The 27021-nt window shown below is 36.8% G+C and overlaps 1 protein-coding gene across 3 annotated transcripts in view; it reads left to right on the top strand.

The window, feature by feature from the left end:
* LOC131165361 (cycloartenol synthase 2) overlaps window positions 1-24460 on the top strand; it is a 92948-nt gene extending 68488 nt beyond the window's left edge. For all 3 annotated transcript variants that reach the window (XM_058123082.1, XM_058123081.1, XM_058123083.1), the window contains 2 exons: window positions 8207-8290; window positions 24090-24460. In XM_058123082.1, coding sequence (XP_057979065.1) covers window positions 8207-8290; window positions 24090-24212 — 207 coding nt within the window. In that variant the 3' untranslated portion in view covers window positions 24213-24460. The remainder of the gene's footprint in view (window positions 1-8206; window positions 8291-24089) is intronic.
* The last annotated feature ends 2561 nt before the right edge of the window (window positions 24461-27021 follow it).

Raw genomic sequence — 27021 nt, 5'->3', positions numbered from 1 at the left:
TCGCCTGACAGGAATAAAATGGTGTCATGCCATCATCAGCAAACTGCAAATAAAAAATAATAGGGTTTTCTCTATCTACAGAAAATCCTTGCACGTGACCTCTCTTTGCTGATTTATCAACCAACCTGCTCAACATATTCACTATAAGCATAATATAAAAGGGTGAGAATGAATCTCTTTGTGTTGCCCCTATGGAAACTAACTCTTGTTCTACATTAATAATGTAAAAAGTGGCAATAGACAAACAACCACTAACCCAACTACTCCATCTAGAGCCAAAATCTTTTCTATCTTAAACCTTGACTAAATCTCCAACTCACTTCATTTCACATCCTCAACAGTCTCATTGGCCATCATACTTGTTTTCAAAATATCACCTTCCCATCTTTAAACACACAGCAAAATAGAAATGGCATCCCCCCAAAAAAAATGCACAATTTATCAGTCAAAATCCCACAATAATCTTATAGGGTATGTTTGTTTCTCAAGCTAAGGAAGGCTAGGCTTGGCTAAGCTTGGCTAGCTCATTATAAACCATGTTTAGTGCAACCAAAATAAGGAATTGTATAGGCTGAGGGATCCTTTGCCCATGTCCAAGGTATGGAGCTGCTGGTCCCCCACCTCACCCCTCAAGCAGCAAAGGCTAAGGTTTTTGCTGGTATAATAACTATAAAAAAAAAGAAAAAAGAAGAAGAAACAATTCTACCCATATCTTTATCCTGTCCTTTACAGGTGGTGGGCCAAACATGAGATTGGATAACTAGTCTTGAGAAACAAACAAGCACATAAACACTGGTAGCCATGGTAATAGGCCTAAAATCATTTGCCTTGAAAAATCAACATCAGTCCTTTGGAACTAAGTGATAAAAAATATTTGAATTGATGTTCTTGCCAGTTCACCTTATTATAATTGTAGTACTAAAACCTTTAATAAATCTGTTTTCACTACAACATTTTAAAAAAGCCGTATTGAATCCATCTCAGGCAAGGTGCATTATGCATATCAATCCCAAAATATGCTCACCTGATTTGTTCCTTCTCAAAAGGCCTTTCAGCCATAACACCTGATAGAACATTAAACAAAATCCTCAATCATATATCTTTAAGTAATCTCCTCTGAAATAATGACTTTTAAAAAAATCTAGTATTTTCATCTGCAGTCAAATTTTAATGATATTTCCATAATTTATATCCAACACATTTATCAAATTCGTCCTCCTACCATTGCCATCTTTATGGTTAACATTGAATCACAATCACCTTCCTTACCCACTTGAACCTTAATTTATTTATTTTTAATTTCCAACTCTTCTCTTTCTTCAAAAGCAATTCATCAGGCTCATTTTTAAGGGGCACTATCCTGGAATCCTCAGACAAATCAACAGAGTGATCCAATTTATCTAAGCACTAAATCTCATGCAAAATATTAGCCTTTTTTAGTCCTTAACACCCCAATATTCTACTTTTCTATATTCTTAAGATACTTCCAACTTCTTCATAAATTTAAACCCTTTCTACCCTTCAATTGAAAATTCCCTCCAACTCATCAACCAAATTAAGAAAAGAATGGTGAGACTGTAAGCTAACCACATTTTCAAACCAGAAAAGAATGGGACTTCATTTGACTTTACTAGACTCTAAAAGAATAGCAAAATGATTAGAAACAAATCTAAAGCAATTACTAAGAAGGATTTGGAAAACTCATCTCCCTAATACCCACAAAAAAGAAACTTATCAAGAACTGAATGCTCCTCCCCCTTCTCCAACTTCCTACCACCCACAAACCAAGTAACAGAGTGTTAGTCAAAGGATAATCTCTTAATCCACAATACCTAATAAAGTTGTCAAAAGCTCTCGCACTAGTAGAGATCCCCCAATTAGGAAAAATCCGTCAAAGCAAATATAACTTGAAAACAACATACAACTCATCCCCACCTGGGGTGTTGGGGGGGGAGGTGGGGGTAGGCCTAACTAAGACTAGATCTAGAAGGACCACCAAAATGATGAATGCCACCACCAAACCCTACCTTTAAGCTCTGGAGCACTCAAGGAGAAAGACTTAAGAAGCCAGTCTATCCTAGAAGTGCAATGAGTATCAAAATAATTAAAATATTCCTAGCAAAACTAGAAGGTGGTAATTACTCCCAATCCTTGAAATGTAAACCCCAAACACATCTAAGGACAACCTTATCCATTGACTTAAGCTTGGCCTCTTGTAACATAACAACATTGGGCGAAGATCTAAGTATCAAATAATAACCTCAATAATCATCCTCCACTGTCTAATGCCTCCTAGACCTCTAGCTTTCAAACTCAGGATCCTTATAGTGTCACCATTTTACTCCCTTTAACCTTACCTTTACTCCTATACAATTAGTAGGCAAAGCTAATTTTACATTTCTTTGTTCCGTCTTCTTCTCTCTCTTGCATACTTAAGAGTAATTGAGACTCTAAGATCTTGCCCAAAAGGGCTTCCAATCTAATACCCATATTTAGTAACATGGTCTGAAGGTCTCGACTGTTTCTCTCACCCCCAAGGTCTATAGAATTGACACTCCACTCCTCTTAAGACCCTTTGTTACACAGATACATGTGATTCAACAACTTCATCGATATGCTGAGGAATAGCTTAATGCCCAATCTATAGTCATGAGTTTTGCTTCCCTTGGTATTTCCATTAAATATTGATTAATTGATTATTTTTTCCTAAAGTGGGATAAATCGCAACTGTAGTTTTGCTCACATGATTCATTGTCCTTTGATAAGATGGAAGATGTGTGTTTGATTTTTTTGTTTTTTGGCTTCACATTTAGTTGGTGTTTGTTTAGATATTCGACCTTGATTTCAACCATTGCCTTGTCCAAACAAGTGCATAGTCCTTGAATTGCTGGTTGGTAGTTGGGTATCTATACTTTCAAAATTCTACTACTTTGGGTGCCATGTGTAAAATGCGGCCCATAGGCTTGGCCTAAGGTGATTTCTTGGCATGGTTGTTGTTGAAATCCCGAGTATCCTTGTATATTGAGTAAATAGGAAAGTAGTAAAAGTAGAAGATTGTATATTATTCTGTAGGGAGATTATTTACTTATTTAGAATCCTTGATTGTATTATATATTGTAAGATTGGGATGTACCAAATTTTCAATCGAAGGAATACTGAAATTCCATTATGTTTTCTTGGTATCAGAGCTAGGGTTTCTAAACCTTAGTTAGCAATGGCTGACGGCGCCGTCAACAGCAAAGGGTCGTGCTCCTTTGAAACTCTCGACGGTGACTCTGACCCCACCTCCATCGTGGGGTTTCTCGGATCGGGTCCAATGGTGGCATCGCGGTGACTCGGAGAACTCCAATCGCAGTCGGCGAACAAGATCTGCGTCGATTGCTCGCAAAAAAACCCGTGGTGGGTGTCGGTATCGTATAGCATCTTCATGTGTCTTGAGTGCTCTGGCATGCACCGCGGCCTCATTGCTCACAATAGCTTCGTCCAATCGGTGACAATGGACTCCTGGTCGGAGATCCATCTCAAGAAGATGGGCATGAACAGCAAAGTCGAAGCGGCGAGAGCTCACAAGAGCGCCACTGAGGCCGACCACAAGGCTCGCGAGAAGGAAGAGCAGTACTGGCGCGATGCTGAGGGCACCAAGTCCCATGCTGCCAAGAAGCGCAAGGAGGATGCTGAGAAGGGCGCTGAGGCCGCCGCATGCAAGGCCAAGGCTCGTTGCCTGGTGTCACGGTCCGCCTTTTTCACACCGTTGTGAAGGGCCGTGCGGCGCTAGCTAAAGCACTCTTGCTTAACTAGCCAGCCTTTTGTTTACCAACATTCATCCACGGAACACTTTCATTAACATTCAATCAGATTGCAGCGGAAATTATAATCAATTCATGAAAGCCATGGCAACCAAGCAGTAAATATTGAAGCAAACGTAATTCATTAACAAATCCTCCGTTGACATGTTGTACTTAGCGAGGGAGGCAAGTAGGCTAAGCACGTTGACAATTGCTAGTGAGTTTTACAATGATTGATGAACACTCACCCTCCCCTAAAGAGCTTTCTAGGCCATTCTCACTCTAGCACTAGGAAACATCAAAGTGACCGAGGAGTCATACTGCCTTATTTGGCTTACAATGAAAGAAATACTAGAAAATAACCCTACACTAGTATTTACATGATGGAAACCCATCCCAAACACACGAGATAAGCGGTCATAGGCAAGCATAATGCCCTGAACAAGCTTAGCCCGTGACACCTGGCCAAGCAGGAAGAGATAAGCCTTGAGAAGTCGCTGAAGAAGCTAGATGAGAAGGCCATCTGCATCTCCATCCCTGTTCCCAAAGTCACCGAGGCAAAGCCTTTTATTGATTGGAAAATGTTGAGGCAGGGCCTACCTAGTTCGGCGGACCAGACCTCATTTAGTTATTGTACAACTTCATCTTCCACACACATTTTTTCGGGTTCTTTAGCCCAAAGAGGTAATTTTTTGCAAGCCTTTTGTATAACCTCTAAATCCAAAACTCCTTGGATTATTGATTTTGGTGCTTCTGACCACATGATCGATGCCTATCATCTTTTCTCATCATATTCACCCTGTGCTGGAAATTTGAAAGTTAAAATTGCAGATGGATCACTCTCGTCTGTCGCAGGCAAAGGGAATATCCGATTCTCTGACTCCATCACACTAGAGTCCGTTCTTCATGTTCCTAATTTATCGTGCAACTCACTATCCGTTAGCGAGTTAACTAAAAACTCCAATTGTTCTGCTAAATTTCTTCCATCTCATTGTGTTTTTCAGGACCTATCATCAGGGAAAACGATTACTAGTGCGAAGGAATGTGAGGGACTCTACTACTTTGAGGAGGCAAATGTGAGTGAACAATGTAAAACTGTTATTTGTGATTCTACGTCTACTTCTAGGGATAGTGAAATTTTGTTATGGCATTCTAGGATGGGTCATCCAAATTTTCAATATCTAAGACATTTATTTCCTTCCATTTTTTCAAATAAAACATCTTCTGAACTTCAGTGTGAGATTTGTGAACTTGCAAAACACCAACGTAATTCCTTCCCAAAATCCACATACAAACCATCTAGACCCTTTACTATGATTCACAGTGATTTATGGGGGCCCTCACGCTCTCTTAATCGCACTCACACGAGATGGTTTGTTACTTTTATTGATGATCATACTCATATTTGTTGGGTTTACTTGTTGAAAGATAAAATTGAAGTTCGTTCTATTTTCGCCAATTTCCATTCCATGATTCAAACACAATTCCAAGCTCACATTCAAATTTTACGTACCGATAATGGTACGGAATATTTCAATGATATCTTGGGACTTTGTCTTCAAGAAAATGGAATTGTTCATCAAAGTTCCTGTGTGGATACCCCTCAACAAAATGGGGTCGCTGAACGTAAAAATAGGCATATTCTTGACGTAGCTTGGGCATTGATGTTCACTACAAATATGAAAAAATATTTTTGGGGCGGTGCCATTTTAATAGCTACACATCTCATTAATCGAATGCCTAGTCGAGTTCTTTCTTTTGCCACTCCTCTCCAAAAACTCCAGGAATGGTTTCCCAACACTTGGCTCCACTCCAATCTCTCTTTGAAAATCTTTGGATGTACTGCTTTTGATCATGTTCATGCTCACAATCGAGATAAATTGGAACCTCGTGCTATTAAGTGCGTTTTCATTTGTTACTCTCCTACTTAGAAATGCTATAAATGTTATGATCCTGTCATGATCCTGTCACAAAAAAATTGTTTATTAGCCTTGATGTCACGTTCTTTGAAACCACTCCTTACTTCCCAAAGCCCTCTCTTCAGGGGGAGAAATGGAGTGAAGATCGGTTCTTTAATTTCTCTATTGATGAATCCGTGCCATACACTGAGTCTACCATTGCATCATTTCTTGACCTATCATGTACAAAAGATCAATTAACCTCAGGGGGAGATGCAGAAAAGCAAAACAACACAGAAATACTTGTCTACTCTAAAAAGCCAAACCCAAAGAACAGGGAGAATCTCATACCTGAGGCACCAAGAGAGTTGGAACTGGCGATAGCTCTGAGCAACCATGAGTCCACGCCCAATCCCGATTAGGTAATAGATGGTCATGAACTCCCTTATGATAAGCCTATACTTGATGACATCAATTTACCCATTGTAGTCAGAAAACAAACGAGGTCATGTATTCAATATCCCTGGTCAAAATACATGTCTTACAAAAGTCTGTCTTCAAAATATTGTGCTTTTTCTTCTAACCTTGATAGTCTAAAAATTCCAAAGAATATTTAGGAAGCCTTGGAGATTCCTACATGGAGGGAAGCTGTCATAGAGGAAATGTGGGCTCTGGAAAAGAACGAAACTTGGGACGTTATGAATTTGCCGAGAGGGAAGAAGCCAGTTGGTTGTAAATGGGTCTCCACAGTGAAATATAGAGCTGATGGGACAATTGAACGATATAAAGCCAGACTCGTTGCAAAAGGGTTTACACAGACTTATGGCATTGACTATACGGAGACATTTGCACCAGTGGCAAAATTGAACACAGTTCGGGTACTCCTGTCCTTGGCAGCTAACTTAGATTGGCTACTACAGCAACTCGACATTAAGAATGCATTTCTAAATGGCAAGCTAGAAGAAGAAGTCTACATGACTATACCATCAGGATTCAGTAAGAAAGGTGAAGAAAACGGAGTATGCAAACTCAAGAAGTCCGTGTATGGACTCAAACAATCCCCCAGAGCATGGTTTGACAAGTTTGCGAAAGTGATTAAAAATCAGGGATATCGACAAGGGCAATCAGATCACGCTATGTTCTTCCAACAGTTTGAAAGTGGTAAGAAAACAATTCTGATAGTATATATTAATGATATAATCCTAACTAGAGATGATACAGTGGAGATGGAAAGATTAAAGAAAGTCCTAGCTTCTGAGTTTGAAGTTAAAGACCTAGGACAAATGCGGTACTTCTTGGGAATGGAAATTGCTAGATTAAAAAAAGGTATCAGTGTCTCTCAATGAAAGTATATTAGTGATCTCCTAACCGAAACTGGTATGCTTGGTTGCAAACCTAGTGAAACTCCGATTGAAGCTGTAAAGAGGGTCGAAGAATGTGGAACACCTGTTGAAAAAGAAAGGTATTAGAGATTGGTTGGTAAACTAATTTACCTATCGCATACTAGATCTGACATTGCATTTGCGGTAAGTGTGGTAAGCCAACACATGCATTCACCGAAAAAGACTCACCTAGATGCTGTGTATAAGATCCTCAGGTTCTCCGGGAAAATGACTTTTCTTCAAAAAATGTGAAAGCAAAGAAGTAGAAATCTTCACAGATGCGGATTGGGCAGGATCAGCGGAAGACAAAAGGTCTACCACTGGATATTGCACCTTTGTATGGGGAAATTTGGTAACTTGGAGGAGCAAAAAATAGAATGTAGTGGTCTGAAGTAGCGCTAAAGCCAAATTCAGAGCAGTTGCACAAGGAATATGTGAAGGACTGTGGTTACGGAAACTCTTGGAAGAGTTACAAACTTCGGTGAAATTTTCCTATCAAACTCTATTGTGACAACAAAGCAACCATCAATATCTCTCTCAATCCAATTCAGCATGACAGGACTAAACATGTAGTAGTGGAGTGACATTTTATCAAAGAGAAGGTTGAAGAAGGAACCATCTGTATGACTTATGTACTTACCAAGGAACAAACTACAGACATCTTAACTAAAAGGTTAGCACAACAAAACTTTGATGATTTCATTGGCAAGTTGGATATAATTAATATTTATTTTCCAACTTGAGGGGGAGTGTTGAAATCCTGAGTATCCTTGTATATTGAGTAAATTAAGAAAGTAGTAAATGTAGAAGATTGTATATTATTCTGTAGGGAGATTATTTACTTATTTAGAATCCTTGATTGTATTATATATTGTAAGATTGGGATGTACGCAATTTTCAATCGAAGGAATATAGAAATTTCATTATGTTTTCAGTTGTCAATTTAAATTTTAATGTTTAATAATTATCGTAATGTGATAAGCTTGATTGTCTGTGCAACTCGCATCTATACAAAAGGAGATTTTATAATATCTTCTTTATTTTTTGTTATCAGGATTTTAACATGTTAAAATATATTTTCATACTTTTTTAAAAATTGGAATTATAATTGTTTTTCTTATTTATTGAATCTTTGGTGCAGGCTGAGAGAGACCCGGCGCCATTGCATCGCGCTGCAAAACTGTTGATAAATTCCCAAATGGAGAGTGGAGATTTTCCACAAGAGGTATTTTTTTTCTAACACTGCTATATGGTATGCATGATTGGTTGATATTTTAGGCACTCGGTTGATCAACAAAGAGAAAATATATTAGCAAGGCATCAAAGGGCTGCCAACCTGTGGTACAACATATTAACCACTCTGAAGAGTGTCGCAAACATCAAGGATTACAAAATTATCATTAACATTCCCACTAAGCCAGCTGGAGACATCAGCAATCCATTGGTCTTTGCAAGTATGATGCAAAGTAGATGAATCTTTGGAGGCTCTCTTATTTTTTTTTTTTCCAAGAACACCAAAAGATGCCAAGAGGGATGAGGTTCAAAGCCTTTTGCTTCTCCTTTGTGGCTATGATGCCTTTCCAATCCCAAATCTCCTGTCCAATTGAAATTTCTGTAATCCACTGCTGCACAGCCAAGGAAAGAGCCACATTCCCCAAGTTCGTTGTCTAGGGGCAGTGGAGAGGAATGTGGTTGACTGATTTTGCTTCAGCCATATAGAGAAAACCCTGATTCATGACTGTAATCCCTCTTTTCCATTAATTGTTAAGGGTTAAAATATTTCCATGTAAAAACTCCCAAGCAAAAAAGGCAACCTTTGAAGGGGCTGTTGTACTCCTAATGCGAATCCAAGGGAAGTTATTGCAATTGGTTCTCAACGGTGTGAGCTTCTAATAAAGGTTTAACATTGAAAATACCATTTTTGTCTAAAGATCATTTTGGCTGGTTGGGGATGCTTTGGTGATGGAATTTGTAAAGAAATCTGTAGAAGTCAGAGGCTGTGTGAAGTTCCCAATCTGCCACATTCCTTGTAAAATGTCCCGAATAATTCCCTAATCAGTGATATGTAGATGATGACTGATAAGGGCATTTCTGTCACAATCCAAGCTGTAGATGGGGGGAAGGCAGCTCTAAGATTACTGTTCTTGTGCCACACATCATGCCAAAAATAAACATTGGTCCCATTCCCCAATTGGAATGTCACAAATTGGAACAAATCATCCCATCCTTGATGAATTTCCAAACTCCCACTCTGTAGGGACCCCTTCTATTGTGAGTTATCTAACCATTGTGCTCAAGCCCATATTTAGAAACAATAGTCCCACCGAAGGTGGTCTTAATCCTTCATAAACCTCCATAACCACTTTACGAGGAAGGCTTTATTGAAAGTGAGGAGGAATTTCAACCCCAAACCTCTCGAACAAACGGGTTGTTTGACCACTACCCATCCAACAAAGTGATATCTAAACTCCTGCCTTAAGCTTATCCAATGAAATCATCTTTGAATTCCCTCCAATATCCTAGCAACTAAGGTCGGTAAGGAGAGAAATGAAGTAAATTGGAAGATTCGTCAAAGTGCTCCTAATAAGAGCAAGTTTGCTTCCTTTTGATAAGAAATTTCTTTCCCATCTTGTCAAACTTCTTTCGAACTTTTCAATAGTGGGTCCCAAACTCCTTTGTCTTTGAATCTGGCTCCAAGGGGGAGACCAAGGTAATTAATGAGAAAGGTGCCCATCTTGCAACCCAAAAGACTAGCAAGAAAAGTCCTCCCAATTGGAACAAACTCACTTTTACCAAGGCTTATTTTTAGGCATGAGAAGGCCTCAACCCTAACAAAATGCATCGGACGTTGAGGATATGAAGGGGGTTATCTTCACAAAAAATAATAGTATCATGTGCGAAAAGAAGATAAGATTCTTCTGTAAGCCCTCCATTTTCACCCACCTTGAGACCTCTAAAAATCCCTCCTTCAATAGTTTTCATCAGCATGAGGCTAAGCACCTCCATGACCACAATAAAAATAAAAGGGGATAAGAGATCTCCTTTTCTCAAGCCTTTTGAGGAGCGAAAGAAATCAAAGGGCAGCAATTTATAAACACTAAGAAGCTTGGGGTTTTTATGCTTTGAACAATTCTACTACACCATAGCTCCCTAAAGCCCATTTTCCTGAGGAGATGAGGGAGGAAGTTTTAGTTGACATGATCAAATGCTTTCTCCATATCTAGTTTGCACACTATTCCCCTTCTTCCCTCCGTTAGATAGGCATCCACCACTTCATTAGCAATAAGGGCATCATCCATAATTTGTCTTCCAACCGCAAAGCATGCTGATACAGACCAATGACTTTTGATATTGCTTTTTTGAACCTATGCAATAACGGCAGTAATCATAATCTATCTTCTAGCCACAAAGAATGTTGATACAAACCAATGACTTCTAGTATTGTTTTTTTTTTTTTTTTAAAACCTCTCAGCTAGTACTTTGGCAATGATTTTATAAATGCTTCCCACCAAGCTAATGGGGCGAAAATCTTTGATGTTGGTAGCCTAAAAAAAATGGTTTTTATGCAATTGATGAATTTTCTTAATCTATGGAACTCCTCGAACTTGTTTAACAAGTTGTGCTTGTGGAGGCTTCAATTAGCCTGAAAGAAAGCCAAGGAGAAACCATCCAGTCCAGGAGCTTTATTCTCATTACAATTTTTAATAGCTTGGAGGACTTTTGCTTCTTCAATGGGTCTCTCAAGCCACCCTACAGGGGAAGAGCTGAGAGATGAAATTCATGCCATCCACTATAGGTTTCCAAGCCTAGGGTTCCATGTAGTGGTCTTTATAAAAACCACAAATGTCTCCTGAAATCCTCTTCCCTAGTTAAGGCGATTTCCCTAATTTCAATGTTGAATAAGTTGTCACTTCTATAGTGAGTGTTTGCTATCCAATAAAACAATTTTGTAATATGGTCCCCCTCTTTAAGCCAAAAAAGCTTTTGATTTTTGCCTCCAAGATATCTCTTCAAGATTAGTAACCTCATTTTAATTCCTTCTTAAGCATAGCTCTTTTGGCTCTCTATTCATAATCAAGACCCTAGATTATTTCCTATTCATCAATCTCTTTTATGCCATTAAGCATAACAATCTTTTTAGTTACCAAAATAGAAGTCCGCCAAGTTTTCACTAACTCCCCAAAACCATCATGTTTTAACCACATATTCTCGAAGCGAAAAGGGGTTGGCCCCCATTGAACTACACCCGTGGGGTGACGGGGAAATAATTGGAGATTGTCCTAGTAAGTAGACTTTGAATCACATGAGGAAAATGAAGTTCCAATTCAATCAAAATTAAGAACCTATTAATCCTTGAAATGGAAGGCGTCTCCTCGGAGTTGGATCAAGTGAAGTTGCCAATGAGAGGGAGATCAATGAGGGCATTCACATTAATAAAGTGAAGGAATTCTCTCATGCTACTAGTCTCAAGGCTACCCACACTTCTTTCATGCAGATACACAATCATATTAAAATTGCCTCCAATAATTCAAGGAGCATCCCATCTACTCTAATCTTAAAGAGCTCATTCCAAAAAAGAGGCCCGAGGTATCCCTCATCTGGGTGATACACCCCTATAAAAATTGACTAAAAGTTATCATTCGTGCTTTTTAGCAAACAACAGACTAAAAAGGAGTTTATGGAGTGGTCCAACAATAACACTAGGCCTCCACAAGACTAGGATACCCCCTAAGCTACCTATTGCTCCAAGGGATATCCAATCACAAGCTACTCGGCTCCAGAGGTCATTAATCAAAAGCTGCTACATCGATTCCACCATAATTTCTTGCAAGCACACACCCTCACCCCTCCAATCCTTAAGAAGGGCTTGATTACACTCTTGGATTTGTCGTTGAGACCCCTCACTTTTTAGGAAATGATTTTTCATAACATGATTTAACAGAAAGGTTCTGGCTACTGCACGCCTCTTCCATTTATAAGCATCGTCCAGTTTTTCCATAGTTCACTGTACATTCTAAGTGTTTTAATTCCCCATTGGTATCCAACTTTCTGATATTGCCCGCAAGTTTTTTGTGATTGCTTCCCATTTCCTCTCTTCTCTTTTGTTTTTTTCTTCAATATCCTCAAACAACCATAATACTCTGTTGTAAGGCCCTCCGAAGGACACGCCTATGGTTTTTCTTACCGATTTCAGCTTCTGAAGAACCCAAATAGATACCTAATTCTTGAAGTGAATGCTATCTAAGTCCAAGTCATTCTAAGCTTCAAAGTTGGGCCTCTCAACCAAATCCTCAAAGTTGGGATTGGCACAAAGTGTTATAGCCAACACTCAGGGCTAGGACAAGGACTATTCTTCTAGTATCATTTGGAGAATTAGGGGGTTCTTGGTCCAAAACCGTCTCCTCTTGAGTTGTAGCTGCCTGTGAGGGGAGGTCTTGTAGGGGGACGAACTTTCCAAAGTGGACTAACTTTTTTGGTAGCTTTAGAAGGACTATCATGTAGCTTAAAGGGACAAAAAGAGTTGGGATTAGGCTTTGAGTCACCAGGTGAGATTACTAGGCTGAAAAATATCTCCGTATCTATAGAGCCAAGGCTTGCGTTAGGGCCCACATCGACATCCTCAAACAAAACGAAGGCTTTGGGACTACCTTTATATAGCTTAAGGAAATCCAAAGAGTTGCCTGTAGCACTAATCGTACTAATCGTATGTGCTTACTCGTCTTCCTCATTACCGGTGGGTTGGCTGTCAAGCCACCACTCAATAATAGACTCAAAGGCTTGCCACAATGTGGGCAAGGGCACAAGAGAGCTGATCTATTGAGAATTGGGTTCAAATCCACTGGGAAGGTCGACAACTTCTTCTCCACCTACAAAACGACTGAAGATGTTGGGCCTTTCCTTGTGGAATAAAGGGTTGCCTTAGTAGAGCAAGACATTGAAGACACTTAGAAAGTTTATAACTAGAAGAAGATGTTTTCATTTAGCCAATCCGGATCAACTGGAAAGAAGCCAAAAGTCTCTCCAACTCCACAACAAAGTGCTCAAATCAATGGCCCCTTCCGTAGAGTTATAAAGTGTTATTGGTGTGGACAAGAAGGGCATATAAGGAGGGAGTATCCTACCTCTCAATCTCCTATGATACCATGAAGACAACAACAACCAACAACTTAGTTCTCTCGTCCTAACCTTATCAAACACATCCTTCCCCAAGTTTGAGTTTTCCTCGAAATTTAGTGCAACCAATTGAGTTGAATGCTCCTACAAGTCCATCTAAGGTTGTAGCTTCATATAAGGGAAAGGGGAAGGATTAGGGAATAAGGTGAAAGGAAGATTTTTGTGCGTTGCACCATCCCAACATAGGCATTATGGAGAGCAACTAAATGAGGCAAGTAATGCTATGGTGGAAGGTGTTATTCTTTTACACAACACTTGGGCAAGATTTTTATTTGATTATACATGCTCCCACATTGCTGCATCCTTTTTTAATATGTTGTGTTTAGAATTTGAACATTTGTGTAGTGTCCTACATGTTGCTTCACCTGTAGGAAAAACTATAAATGTGAACAAAATATGCTTAAAATGCATTTTATATATTGATGAACATGACTTCTTAGTTGACTTATTAATCATAGATATTATGGATTATGACATAATCCTGGGAATGAAGTGGTTATCCATTTATCATGCAACAATGAAAGAAAGTGCACAAGTTAATGAAACCCGAGCTTCTTTGCCCATAGTTGATGAATTTCTAGATATCTTTCCAGATGATTTACCAGGATCGCCTCTAAAGCGAGAGATTGAGTTTACTAATGATTTAGTGTCGGGGATGGAACCTATATCGACTGCCCCATATAGAATGGCTCCAAATGAATTTAAGGGAACTTAAGATGCAACTACAAGATCTCATCGATAAGGGATTTATTTGACCTAGTGTATCACTATGGGGTGCACTTGTATTATTCGCTAAGAAACATGATAGCTCCTTGAAGCTATGCGTTGATTATAGGAAGTTGAATTGAGTTACTATCATGAATAATGTATCCACTTCCAAGGATTGATGAACTATTTGATCAATTGGAAGGGCCTCAATATTTTTCGAAGATTGACTTGTGATTAGGTTATCATCAACTAAGAATTTGGAAATCAGACATCCCAAAGACGGCATTCCGTGCACGATATGGTCATTATGAGTTTCTTGTGTTACCATTTGGGGTTACCAATGCACTTGCTGTCTTTATAAATATGATGAATCGAGATTTTCAACCATACCTAGATCAATTTATTATAGTTTTTATTGATGATATTTTGATATATTTAGAGACTCAAGAAGAGCATGAACATTTGTGATTGGCTTTACAAACATTACGAGAACATTAGTTATATGCTAAATGTGAGAAATGTGAGTTCTGGACAACAAGTGTGAAATTTTTGGGTCATGTCATAACCAAGGATCGGTTATCTGTTGATTATTCTAAAGTTGAGGTTGTATTGAGTTGGGAAACCCCTAAAAATGTGACCAAAATTCTAAGTTTCCTGGGTTTGGCAGGGTATTATCGCAGGTTTGTGCAAAAGTTTTTAGGATAGCTATGTCCTTGACTGAGTTGACAAGGAAAAAAAAGAAATTTGTGTGGAGTGAAGAATGTGAAAGAGCATTTCAAGAATTAAAGCATCAATTGACAATAGCCCCAATACTAGCTCTTCCAAACAACGAAGATTGTTGTGTAGTATATACAGATGCTTCCTTAAACGGACTAGGATGTGTGTTGATGCATAAGGAAAGGGTAGTTGCGTATGGATCTCAACAATTAAAGTCACATGAGCATAATTATCCAATGCATGACTTGGAATTAGCTGTTGTCATGTTTGCTTTAAAATTATGGCATTCAAACTTGTATGGGAACAAATTTGAAGTGTATTCAGACCATAAAAGCCTTAAATATCTCTTTACTCATAAGGAATTGAACTTAAGGCAAAGGTGATGGGTGGAGTATTTGGAAGATTATGACTTTGAACTCCATTATCATCCAAGTGAGGCAAATGTTGTGGCAAATGCACTAAGTAGGAAGTCTTGACATACATTGGCAAACATGAAAATTCAAAGGTGGAAAATGTTGGAGACAATAGATTCTTTTAACTTGCAGATGAAGGAGACGAGGTTTGTATATGTAACTTCAAGGCACAACCAACTTTATTGGAGCAAATTATCAAAGGACAAGAGCAGGACTGTCAATTTCAGAAAATATTGAGAGGTATAGAAGAGGGTACACACTCTAAACGATGGACAAAATCTTCAGATGGAAGACTGTTATTTGGGTAGGCTTTGTGTTCCACATGATTTGAAAAGGAAGTCTTACGAGAAGCACACTGTTCTAGATACAGAATCTATCCCGACAGCATTAAGATGTATAGAGATCTAAGAAGGCAATTTTGGTGGGCAGGTATGAAGGAGGACGTGAGATAATTTGTGACAAAATGTCTAACTAGTCAACAAGTGAAAGTTGAACATCAAAAGCCTGCAAGTTTATTACAGTCATTACCAATAGCACAATGGAAGTGAGATGAGGTAACAATGGATTTTGTTTCAAGGTTGCCAAGGACTACACTTGGTCATGATACCGTGTGGGTTATTATGGATAGGTTGAGAAAATCAATTCACTTTTTACCCATCAGGATTTCAAATTCACTGGAAAGGCTAAGTCAATTGTAAATAAAAGAAATTGTAAGGCTACATGGGATTCTGTTATCCATCATCTCAGATAGAGATCAAGAATTACCGCTCAATTTTGGCAAAGTTTCCAATGTCTCTGGGTACACAATTAAAATTCAGCACTGCCTATCATCCTGAAACAGATGGCCAATCTGAAAGGGTAATTCAAATTTTAGAGAATATGTTGAGGGCTTGCATTCTAGACTTCAAAGGGAGTTGGAGTCAGCATCTATCCTTAGTAGAATTTGCCTACAACAGTTTCCAATCAAGTATAAATATGGCACCTTATGAAGCTCTATATGGGAGACCTTGTAGATCACCAGGCAGAGATAAGGGAAAGTCAAATGCTTGGTCCAGATTTAATTCAAGAAACTATTGAGGAGATTAAGCTAGTATGAAATCTTCTCCTCACAGCCCAAAGCCAACAAAAGAGTTGCACTGATAAAAGAAGATGACCACTAGAATTTGAAGTCGGAGAGTTTGTATTCCTTAGGTTGTCACCTCGAATGGGGATATTTAGATTTGGGAAGAAGGGGAAATTACAACCTCGTTGTATTGGGTCGTTTCAAATTGTAAAACGAGTTGGGACAGCAGCATATAAATTGAGGTTGCTGTCTGAATTAGCTCATATTCACGATGTTTTCCATGTCCCGATGCTTCAAAAGTATGAACCAGATCCGAGTCATGTTCTTGAATGGTCCAATATTCTGTTGAAGGAGGATGCCAGTTACGAAGAAAATCTTATTCAGATTCTTGAAAAGAAGGAAAGGGTCTTAAGGGAAAAGGTTATTCCTTTGGTCAAGGAACTATGGCAACACCATGGCATCGAAGAAGCGACCTGTGAATCAAAAATCTACATGGCCAAAATATATCCTCATTTATTTGCAGCCTAAGGTCAGATAAAATTTTGAGGGCGAAATTTCTTAAGAGGGGGTGGGGGGGAGTTGTGATAACCATACCCTTTAGGTCACGGTAAATTTAAACTACTCTGATAAATTAGCATGACTTGCTTTGTTTTGCAATAAGCAAGTTCATACTAGCCACGTTATTCATTTATTTCAGTTGTGTTAACTGATATGGGAAATTCCATTTGACTTATTAGGGATAGGAGGCGCTTAGATGAAGCAAATTATGAGGGTCAAGCTAAAACATAAATAGCATAAGAGTTGGGGTAGAGAGAGAGAGAATAAAAAATAAAGATGGGGCATGTTGAAACCAGGTGTGACACCTGGCAACACTACAAACCAACAGCAGCCACCTAGCAGTTCTAAAAAATCAGCAGCAGACACCTAGTGCACAAATGTCAGCATTGCAGGACCCCTGTTGCCACTAGCTGCTATGGTCCTGCCATGTGTCCAGCTGCTGTCTTGATTTTTCTAGCCTTGCACAGCAGCCTGAACATTGAAAAGAAGACCACAAACTCTTGCTGAAAATCCTAGTTCGAGAAAGAGAGAGGGGGGGAGAAAGTGAGAAATAACTCTGTAGAAAATCAAGGAAATTAGAGAAAATTAGGAGAAAATGTAGTAAATTCAAAGGGAGAGTTAAACTACGTGAAAAGAAGCTGAAAATTAAGTTCAAACTGAAGGAGAGCTCCTCTTGTTAGGTTCTCCAAGATACCACCATTTCAACATATATTACAGGTTGGCAGGAAGACATTAAGGATACTAAGAGTGTGTTCAGTTTTGGCAGTTATATATGAAGACTAGGGAATGAGAAAAATATTGTATGTAACGTACAACTCAATGTAAAGACCTTGTCACTGAATGATAAACGTTTTAGTTGCTCATGAAATATTTATATATGTCTTGTGTTTTCAGCAAATGTTCACTCTTAATTGGATTTTAACTTGGTTTCAAATGATGATTTGTAAAACAAATTCTTGCCTAGGCATAGTATTAGGGACATGACATTACATTCCCGGAAATGTTGAAAGATGTTGCAAATCTCCCCTAAAGTGTTATTTGTTGGATGCATGCGTTTAGTTTATTCTCGTGTATATCAACAGTATCAGAGCTTTTAGTGACTTTTTTTTTTTAATACAAAAAATGTTAGATTAATATTCTCGTTTTTTGAGGACATGGATAGCCATGAGCCATACTTAATGAAGTGGACCCAGAATGGGTGGATGTAAGGTGCATGGAAATAGAGGGCTATGAAGAGTCCAAGGTTAGAAGCATCTAGAAATGTCTTTATAAATTATACATATATAAACAAAAGTCTGTCTTAAAATATAAAATATAAACTAACATACGATATTCTCAAAGAAATCTCTAATCCTAACAGGTAGACCAACATAATTGCATTAAGATAATAAGTTAAAATAACAATGCCTAAGCAGTTGCAAAATTACATTGCAACTTCATCTTTATTTAACTGAAAATATAATCTCTTAGGTACATGGCCTAGTAAAAGTGTTCGGAGGTTTATAATGATGGAAGTGAGGTTCTGTCATGATTGAACTGAGCTTCTCTCAAAAGGTTCTATGTGAAAAATTAGAATTGTGGTTCTAAGACAGGAAGCATTATCATCTCATAAGAGTACTAATATGATTCATCTCTACATTTGAGCAGGGTTCAAACCTTACCATCCCACTCCCCAATTGCCTAGCAGAATAATATACAAGTTTGTACTCTTTGGAGGAATATTAAAAGCAGAGGCCTGCTAACTTGGAAGTATATTAATGGAGTGAATTGGAAGTTAGATGAAAGAACCTTAATTGAACAAGTAAAAAACTTCTGTTAACTATGGGGGCGGGATAAAAGTGGGGGGGAGGGGTTGAAAATTGGTTAAGTTATGAAGTGAATTAGTTTAAATGTAGAGGTCTAGGGGATGTTAGTGAAAGGAGCTTGATTGAGGAAGTTTTAACTAGAAACTCACGTGATTTTTTTTTTTGTTTTTCCTATAAGAAACTAAACTCGAAAAAATAGATGGGGGGTTGAATAGGAGTGCTTGAGAGGGTAGGATTAAGGATTGGGAGCTCTTTCCTTCTCAAGGAGCTGCTGGAGTTATTATTATTTTGTGGGACAGTCGTTCTGATAGTCTACTAGGTTTCTTTTCTTTATTTTTGTTGTTAGATATTAGAGGTAGGGAACAACGGTGGTTTTATTCAGTCTATGGTCCTCCTAGGCCTCTTCTTCATTCTGTTTTTCAGGAAGAGTTGTATGCAGTGTTGGATTTTTGTTTTCTTAGGTGGATTCTGGGACGATAATTTTTATGGAGTAAGATTTCCAGGGGAAATAAAGAGAAAGCAGGAAGTAGGTTTACCTTGAGCGTTGCAGAATTTTGATAGATTCATCAAGGATTGGGTTGAGGGATATCCCTATGGACAATCTGATTTATTTTGGTTTGTGGGTGGAGATAGACTGATGGCTAGTCGTGTAGATGGATTCTTGTTTAGTAGTTAGTGGGCGGATGATTTTCCTAGTCTTTCCCCAACATCTTTATCTACATCAGTGTTAGCCCACTTTCCCTTGTTAGAATCTAGCAACGTAAAGTGGGTCCTACCCCCTTTAGTTATGTGAATATGTGGTTAGATCATAATAAGGCTTTTCATTCTTAGATTAATAATTATTGGGATGTGGCATCTGTTTGAGGTTGTGAGAGTTTTTAAGATTATGATAAAAACCTCAAAACATTTAAAAGGAGTTTCGAAAAAGTGGAACACTAAGTTTGGGGATAATAGGATTAGGAAATATGATGTTTTAACTGAGATTTAGGTTGGTGAAGTCTATGCACATTTGCCATATTGGCTTTTTTTTACTAAGACAACATTATAAGGCCAATCCATCTAACTTACTCTTTGATGAATCCTGCTTTCATAATTTTTTGAATTTCTTCCTCAATTGTTTTGCTTTTCTCTGGAGCGAAAACTCTTTCTTCTGCTCAATGGGTTTGCAAGTTGATTCTACATCCAGGCAGTATTTGGTGACTCCTAGACTTACTTTGGGTGTTTCCTTCAAGGTCCAAACAAATACATTTGCATTCTGTTTTAAGAATTTTGCGCATTCGTCTTTCATCTCCACTATGAGTTTGGACCCAACATGAGTTGTTTTAAGATCTTCACCAATGACCACAGAGTCCATTTCATCTACTAGTGTGTTTCTTTGTACTAAGAGCAAAGGCTTTATGTTTTTAATTGCCAATGTTTCATTTTTTATATCCTTCCTCTTAAATGCAGTAACATAACACTATTTGCCAATGATTTGGTCTCCACAAAGCTCTACGAGTCTATTCTTCATGGAAACTGATCTCCAAATGGTAAGTGAACATGATGACTTTTACACAATTGAGATTGGCTGGGCCCAAAATAGTGTTATAAGTAGAAGTGTCTTCATTACTAGGAAGTCTACCAAGGTATGGTCCTTAGAGTCTATCCTAAGGGAAACTGATAGGGACACAATTCCCTAAGATTGAATGATCTCTCCTATGAAAACAACAAGGGGCATTTTCACTCACTTTGGTCAATCTTTGCTCATGTTCATTTGGGATGGTCTATAAGAATTCAACTAAGCATCTAAGCTCACACTATGCTCAAGAACCCTTTTTATCACATCTTGGCAATGGTGGGGTTGACAACTAGGGCATTGTAAATTTGTTATAGGTGAGCTTTAGCCCCTTAAGGTTTGGTCAAACAAAGATTTTACATTCTTTGTGCTTGTAGGTGAGGCAGGTCCTACTAGCTCTCTTCGCCTTGTGTGTGGTGAATAGACTCCATGTTGAACTTCTCGAAATGCAGATGGGTCTACTCCAAGTAGTCCTCCAATATCACATGAGTAATTCATACTAGATATTCTCCTACTTTCTCCATTCTTTCCTTTTGTGCTTCTCTTCATTGGATAATCCTACCCAATGAGCCATCCTCTAAGTCATGTCCATTATCTCAATGGGATTGATTGTATGTGTCCAAGTGATGTTGCCCCTTGCTCCCAAATACAAATTTGCATCAAGATATGTCCTTGTCATGTATTTAGCAAGATAAGTGCTAGAAGCTTTTGTGGCACAACCTTCCTTCCTTATCCTCCTATTTTTCCCTCTAGTGTTTCCACCTTCTCTTGTCGTATCCTTTAGCTTTCTTTAGCTAGTGTCAAGCTTCTGGAGAATGCAAAATTTAATTTTATTGGTCCAAGTTTGTACATCAATATTGCTATGGGCTCTCCTTGGTCAAGGTTTGACACCTCCTCTAGTGCTTTGAAATTTAAGTGTTTGATGTATTCGCTCAAGGACTCTTCCTCCACTTGTTGAATATCCATCTAGCTTGAAAGGGTCTTTCTTGTGCACCGCTCCTAATGAATTGGTTTACAAATAGGGTGATGAAGTGGCAAGATAAGCATATTGATCTAGCTTTTGAGTTGAAATACCATGTATGTGCTGATTTCTTTAAGGTTGTGGCAAATGCTCTGCACATGATAGGGTTGGATGCTCCAAAAAGGATCATTAGGACCGAGAATGTTTCCAAATGATTGATGGGATCCAAACTACTGACAAAAGATTTTAAGCATACGGGACCCCAGGAGGAGCTCATCCATTATCGCCTTCTTAAAGGGAATCTCAATTCGTTGCTCTAGCATTGGCATTGCTGGTTTGTATGGTTGCGTTCTCCAATCTCAAAAGCCCACATGTTTCTCTCAAAAATGACAAGTTGCTTCCTTGATTTGTGGAGAAGTTCCTCTATAGAGCTTGAACTTCCTTGGGCATTATAGGGCTTCTTTCCTTCACCTAGTGCATCAATGATTGTTTGAGGTGTGCGTCGTGCTTGATGCAAGGAATTGGATGGTGAGATTGCCTTCACATTCTATGCTAATGAATTCATTTGCTCGTGCATCATTTGGAATTGATCTTGTGTAAGCAAATGTCTTGGAGACACTTGTGAAGACACGCCATCTTGGGCAAAAGGTTCTTAGATGTGAGAAAACATTCAAGGGAGGTCATTCTCTTCTTTAAGGGGTTGTTTGTTTAGCGGTATAAAAAATATTCTTATAGTTGACATTCCCAAGAATCTTATACATGAATTAGGATAACTACCTCATGGGAATATTTTTATTTGGTTCATGTTGTTAGATTCTCATAAATGTACACATGATTCCTTTGTTAATGCTTGGTTAGACATGAAAATCTTAACAGTTGTTCAAAAAAGATGATCATTATACCACTAGTGTATATAATACTGAGTGTTAAGGTTTAATATACATTGTTGTCCCACAACCTAATTGCTTAAGCTTTTAGGTAAAACGGTAGTCTAACATGGTATCAAAGTCAGGTTACTAAGGAGGTCCTAGGTTCTAGTCTCCTTGCCCATGTTTATTGTTTGGTGTTTAACAAATTATTGTACTCCCTCTAATGGGTATTATTTATCACGTGTTTATCATCTCCCGTGTTGTTGGATTACATGTGCATGGGAGTGTTAAGGCTTGATATACTTTGTTGGCCGACAACCTAGCAACTTTAGCTTTTAGGTAAAGTGGTAATATAGCACTATGAATGTGTACTTAATTAAATTCACATCCTAAATTTTTCAACAATCATAAATAAATAAAAAAAATCAACATTTAAATAATCTATTAACAGAAATAATTGAGGGCAATATGCTGACTAAATATTAGTCATTATATTATATTATTATAATATGATGATAATATTATTTTTGTTTAATTAATTATTTATTATTTTAAATTTAATTGTAGTGTGCAATAACACTATATTATAGAGGCATTGTTGTTGAACTTGCTAAAAAGTGAGGGCAATTTAGTCCAAAAAAAGTAAGACTCATGGCAATGAAATTTTCATGACACTTACTCATGGGAGAGGATGCGAATAGGATGTTGATGTTTTGTAAGAATCATTTGCAAGAATGGTAAGATGTCACACGTAGGATTCTTGTCCCCAAGCAAACCTACGAATGAGATGTTACGAACATCATATGCCTGTAAATGTTAAAACATGTTGCGAACACCTCTTGGGAATTGTCCTACTATTGCTGTATTTTGAAAGACGCAGGCAAACCATGGATTTTGCTCAATGTTTCCCACAAATTGCACCAAGTGTTGATGCAAGTTCCATCCAAAGGCTTGTTTAAGGTAATTTGAAGGCTCCTTAAGAAGTTTCCCTGCCAAGAACATTTTAAGGAAAAGGGGTAATTAAAGCTCAAGTTCAGGGAAAATCCTTACATCATGTTTGATTTCCAGATGGCAATGTTTGAAAAGTTAAATGCGTAAAGTGAGGCATTTTAACCCGTAAGAGGTTAAGTGTAAGCCTTAAGGCGTTGGGCGTAAGCCTTTTGATAATTTGTCTTTAAGATAAAAATATGTAAACAAATTATATTTATTTTAAAAATAAGGAAAATTAAGAAAATCATAAGTATAATGTAAAAGAGAAAAATTATATATATACTTTGTAAACTACTTGTTATTCATTCTAAAATTGCTAACTTGAATACATCACATAAATCACGACAAAAAATAGTTATATTATTGCAAAGTTCAAACTATTTCATGATTTAAGATTCAACTCTCAGTTATTTTAGAAAAGTTGAGGTTTAAGAGTTTTTGAAATCAACTCATATTATGACATTCTTTTTTATAAAATAAAACATCTATTTAAACTCTTTTACCAATTCCAACTTAGAATCACACACTTAAAATGCGTAAACCTCAACTAAAAGGTGCAAAAAACATGTCTTTTATAAAAATGCACAAGTCTCGGCACGTAATGCATTAGCCTTTACTAAATTTATTATTTTAGATCGAGCCTCAAGGCATTTTAGGCATGCCTTGCCTTGAGGCTCGATTGAGCCTTTTCAAAAACTGGCGGATGGCATGAGAGCAGGAAAGTAATGAAATAAAAATTTGAATTGGAAAGCATGACGAAATTATGTAATAAAATTGATTTCATTCTCCTCGACTTCATTCATTTTCTATGTACTAAATATGTAGTTAGATGCTTGAGTTAGTAATGGAATTAGTTGAAAAATTCATGGATTGACCTTCTCTGTGCCTGCGTCCTATTTGGTCCTTGTCCTCTTGACAAGTGCAACTGATCATGGATTTGAGCTTACAAGTCATACAATGAAACTTCCGAAAAGCTAATTGAACAAAGACTAGAAATAGATATAAGGGTTTCAAAAAGAGAACGAGTCTGGTTTTTTTACCACCAGTGCTCCTCTTCCTCTTTTCCGCTGGGTTGGAGTATGTTATATGTGCCTGTATTCTACTACCAGTACTACATTCACAGGTTTGTTTTTTGTTTTTTCCAATAAGAGGTTTTTGTCAATTGTTAAATTCCTGTGTTGTGATTTGACACATTGTACTGTTGTTGGCAGGAGATCACGGGGGTGTTCAACCGGAATTGTACGATCACATACGCTGCATACAGGAACATTTTCCCTATTTGGGCGTTGGGTGAATACCGCTCACGAGTACTGCAGCAGCCTACGCGAGATTAACAAAAAACCTCCCTTTTAATTTCATATTATATTGTCTACCTTCTCCTAATGGACCAGTGGTCGGTCATTGTCTCATTTATTGAACCATTTAAACTTTTGTCAATGGACGGGGTGCCCCTCTTGGGTCTTTGAATGTTTTAATTTCAAAATAGTAAGTTCGGGTTGACTCAAGTGGTAAGGGTGTCTTGTGATTTTGGTGATCCTAAGGTCACGAGTTTGATTCCTCATTAAGAATTTATCCCAGTGAATTACTAAGGGTGCTTCAATGGCCGGATGGTTTTTATCCCATTGATTTTGATGCCGCACCATATTATCTAAAGTGGCGCGATGATGATTGGAGTACTCGAATTATCAAAATAATAATAATAATTTTAAGAGCATATATATATATATATATATATAATTGATGCTAGTGTAACAAACATTTCATATTCACGGATTTTGGGACATTCCTTATTAACTCGTTTTTGGCCATTTTGTAATTGGGTAAAATTCATCAATACCTTTTCACTTTTTAAAGAAAAAATTTTTAGAAATATATATATATATATTGACGAAATAAATTTTCCTTTAGTCAATTATTAAGTCTCAAAAAATACATTTACCCTTATCAAAATAATAATGTTTTGCCTCTTTTCTTTAATTGTGATAGAAAATGACATCAGTTTAATGAGTTAAGAAAATTGGTCAATTAATTATAATTTCTTGAAGATGAAATAAGTGGATCAAAGACTAAATTGGTTTTGAAATCTCAATTGATTGACACTAGTATGGCAACATACATCTATCATTATATTATTTCTATATATATATATATATATATATATATATATATATATATAGTTAAAATTATTAATAAATTATTAAAATGCCTAGTAATTAAAATGTTGCAAAAATTTTGCAAAGTCTTATACAAATCAAATGATTAAGCACATCATAAAAACTGAAAAGTGATTTGATATTTTTAAATTTAAGTTACTATAAAACACAGAGTTAAAAAAAAAATGTTAACTATAATTTTAAAAACTATATTTCATTATTTAAAACTATAAATTTCAATATTAGATCTATATGTAAAATATGAATGTTAAATGAATACATTTTTTTTATTTTTTTTATAATTAATTATTGATCTTTGCTTGAGTCGATTTGTATTTTTTTCTTGGTTTTATCTAGGTTGCTATGTTATTAAATATAGTATTCAAACTGACCTAAAAAAGGAGTTAGTTTTTTATTTACTCATACAATAAATTTTTATTTATTTATTATTAGATTTCAAAATAATCACAAAAAAATATATATATATATTTTCTAATTTCAAAATTTATGTAAGGTAATACATAGAATCATGGATTTTGAAGTTTGAATTTAGATTTGTATGGATTAAAAAGAAATTAAATATATAATGTACACAAATTAAAGTCAAAGATCGAAATTAATGCTCTCATAGGAAACTAAGAGTTAAAAAGTCTAGTAAAAAGATGTTTTTCTACTTTTTTTTTATATAAATTTGAAAAATTAAGAAATAAGGTCGATTTTTTTTATAATAATTAAAAAATTAGAGATATAAAATAAAACTATTTTTGCAAACAAATAGAGTTAAAACTATATATTTTTGTTCATTTGTTTTATATAAATATTGTAAAAAAAAAATTAGCCAACTTCTTTATACTTTTTTTTTTTTTTATAAAAAAACTAAAATAAAATAAGAGGTATTGCTAGATTTTATGTTATACAATATAAATATTGCTGAATTTTTGTGATTGTTTGGATTAAACCTATCATTTTTTTTTTTAATAAGCTACCTGCATTCCCCTTTTTCAGGGATTAAGTTTTTTTGTATATCAGATGCAATTTTAGAGCTAACAATTCAATTTTTTTTTCTAAAGTCACATAACACAAGATGACATAAAGAACTGGAAAAACTTGCATTTTATTAATCATTAAAATGAATATTACATTGTCTTGTAGGTATAATGCAAGGTTAAAGGATAGAACTTCTTAATTACATCTGAAGTATAAGGTTGGTCAATCACTTTATTGTCCATATCACCTATAAGACCACTACACCTCCCAAGAAAGCATTCTTCCCTGTATAGGACCCTTCATAATTTGGAATAAATTTTCTTTTAGGGTCATTTTTTTTGGCTTGAATTCTCTCTAGTACCAAATCCCCTTCTTGAAGTTGTGAGGTTAGACTATCTTATTATAAGTTTTGGTGATCCCGTGCTAATATAATTGTCCATAGTGTATGACTTTTAAACTTCTCTCATCGATGAAGTTTACCTAATCCAGTATGTTCTGTACCCATTCAAATTCAATCAATTCAGATTCCATAAGGATTCTAAGAGATGTATCTTTGCTTCTACTAGTACCACTGCATCTATCCCATATACTGATGAATATGGAGTTGCACCTATTAAAGCTCTGATAGTTGTGCGATAAGCATGTAAAGCAAATGGTAATATTTTTATGTCAATCTTTGAAGGTAATTGTCATTTTCTCCAAAATCTTCTTGACATTCTTATTTGCGATTTCAACAGTTTCATTCATCTTAAGACAATAAGTGACAAAATTGCGATGTTGGATCTTGAATTGTTTACATAAGTCCATCATTTTGTTATTCAAATCTGTTGCATTGTCTGAAATGATGTATCTTGGAGTCAAATCTGTAGATTATTTCTTTCTTAATGAATTTAATTACTACCTTTCTTATTACGCTTGCATATGATGCAACGTCACTCACTTTGTAAAGTAGTCAGTGACCACCAAAATGAATCATTTGATGCTTTGGGTGGAATTGGCCCAA

The sequence above is a fragment of the Malania oleifera genome, chromosome 10 (assembly GCF_029873635.1).
Source record: "Malania oleifera isolate guangnan ecotype guangnan chromosome 10, ASM2987363v1, whole genome shotgun sequence".
In the NCBI taxonomy this organism is placed as follows: domain Eukaryota; kingdom Viridiplantae; phylum Streptophyta; class Magnoliopsida; order Santalales; family Ximeniaceae; genus Malania; species Malania oleifera.
This window is presented reverse-complemented; position numbering and strand designations above follow the sequence as displayed.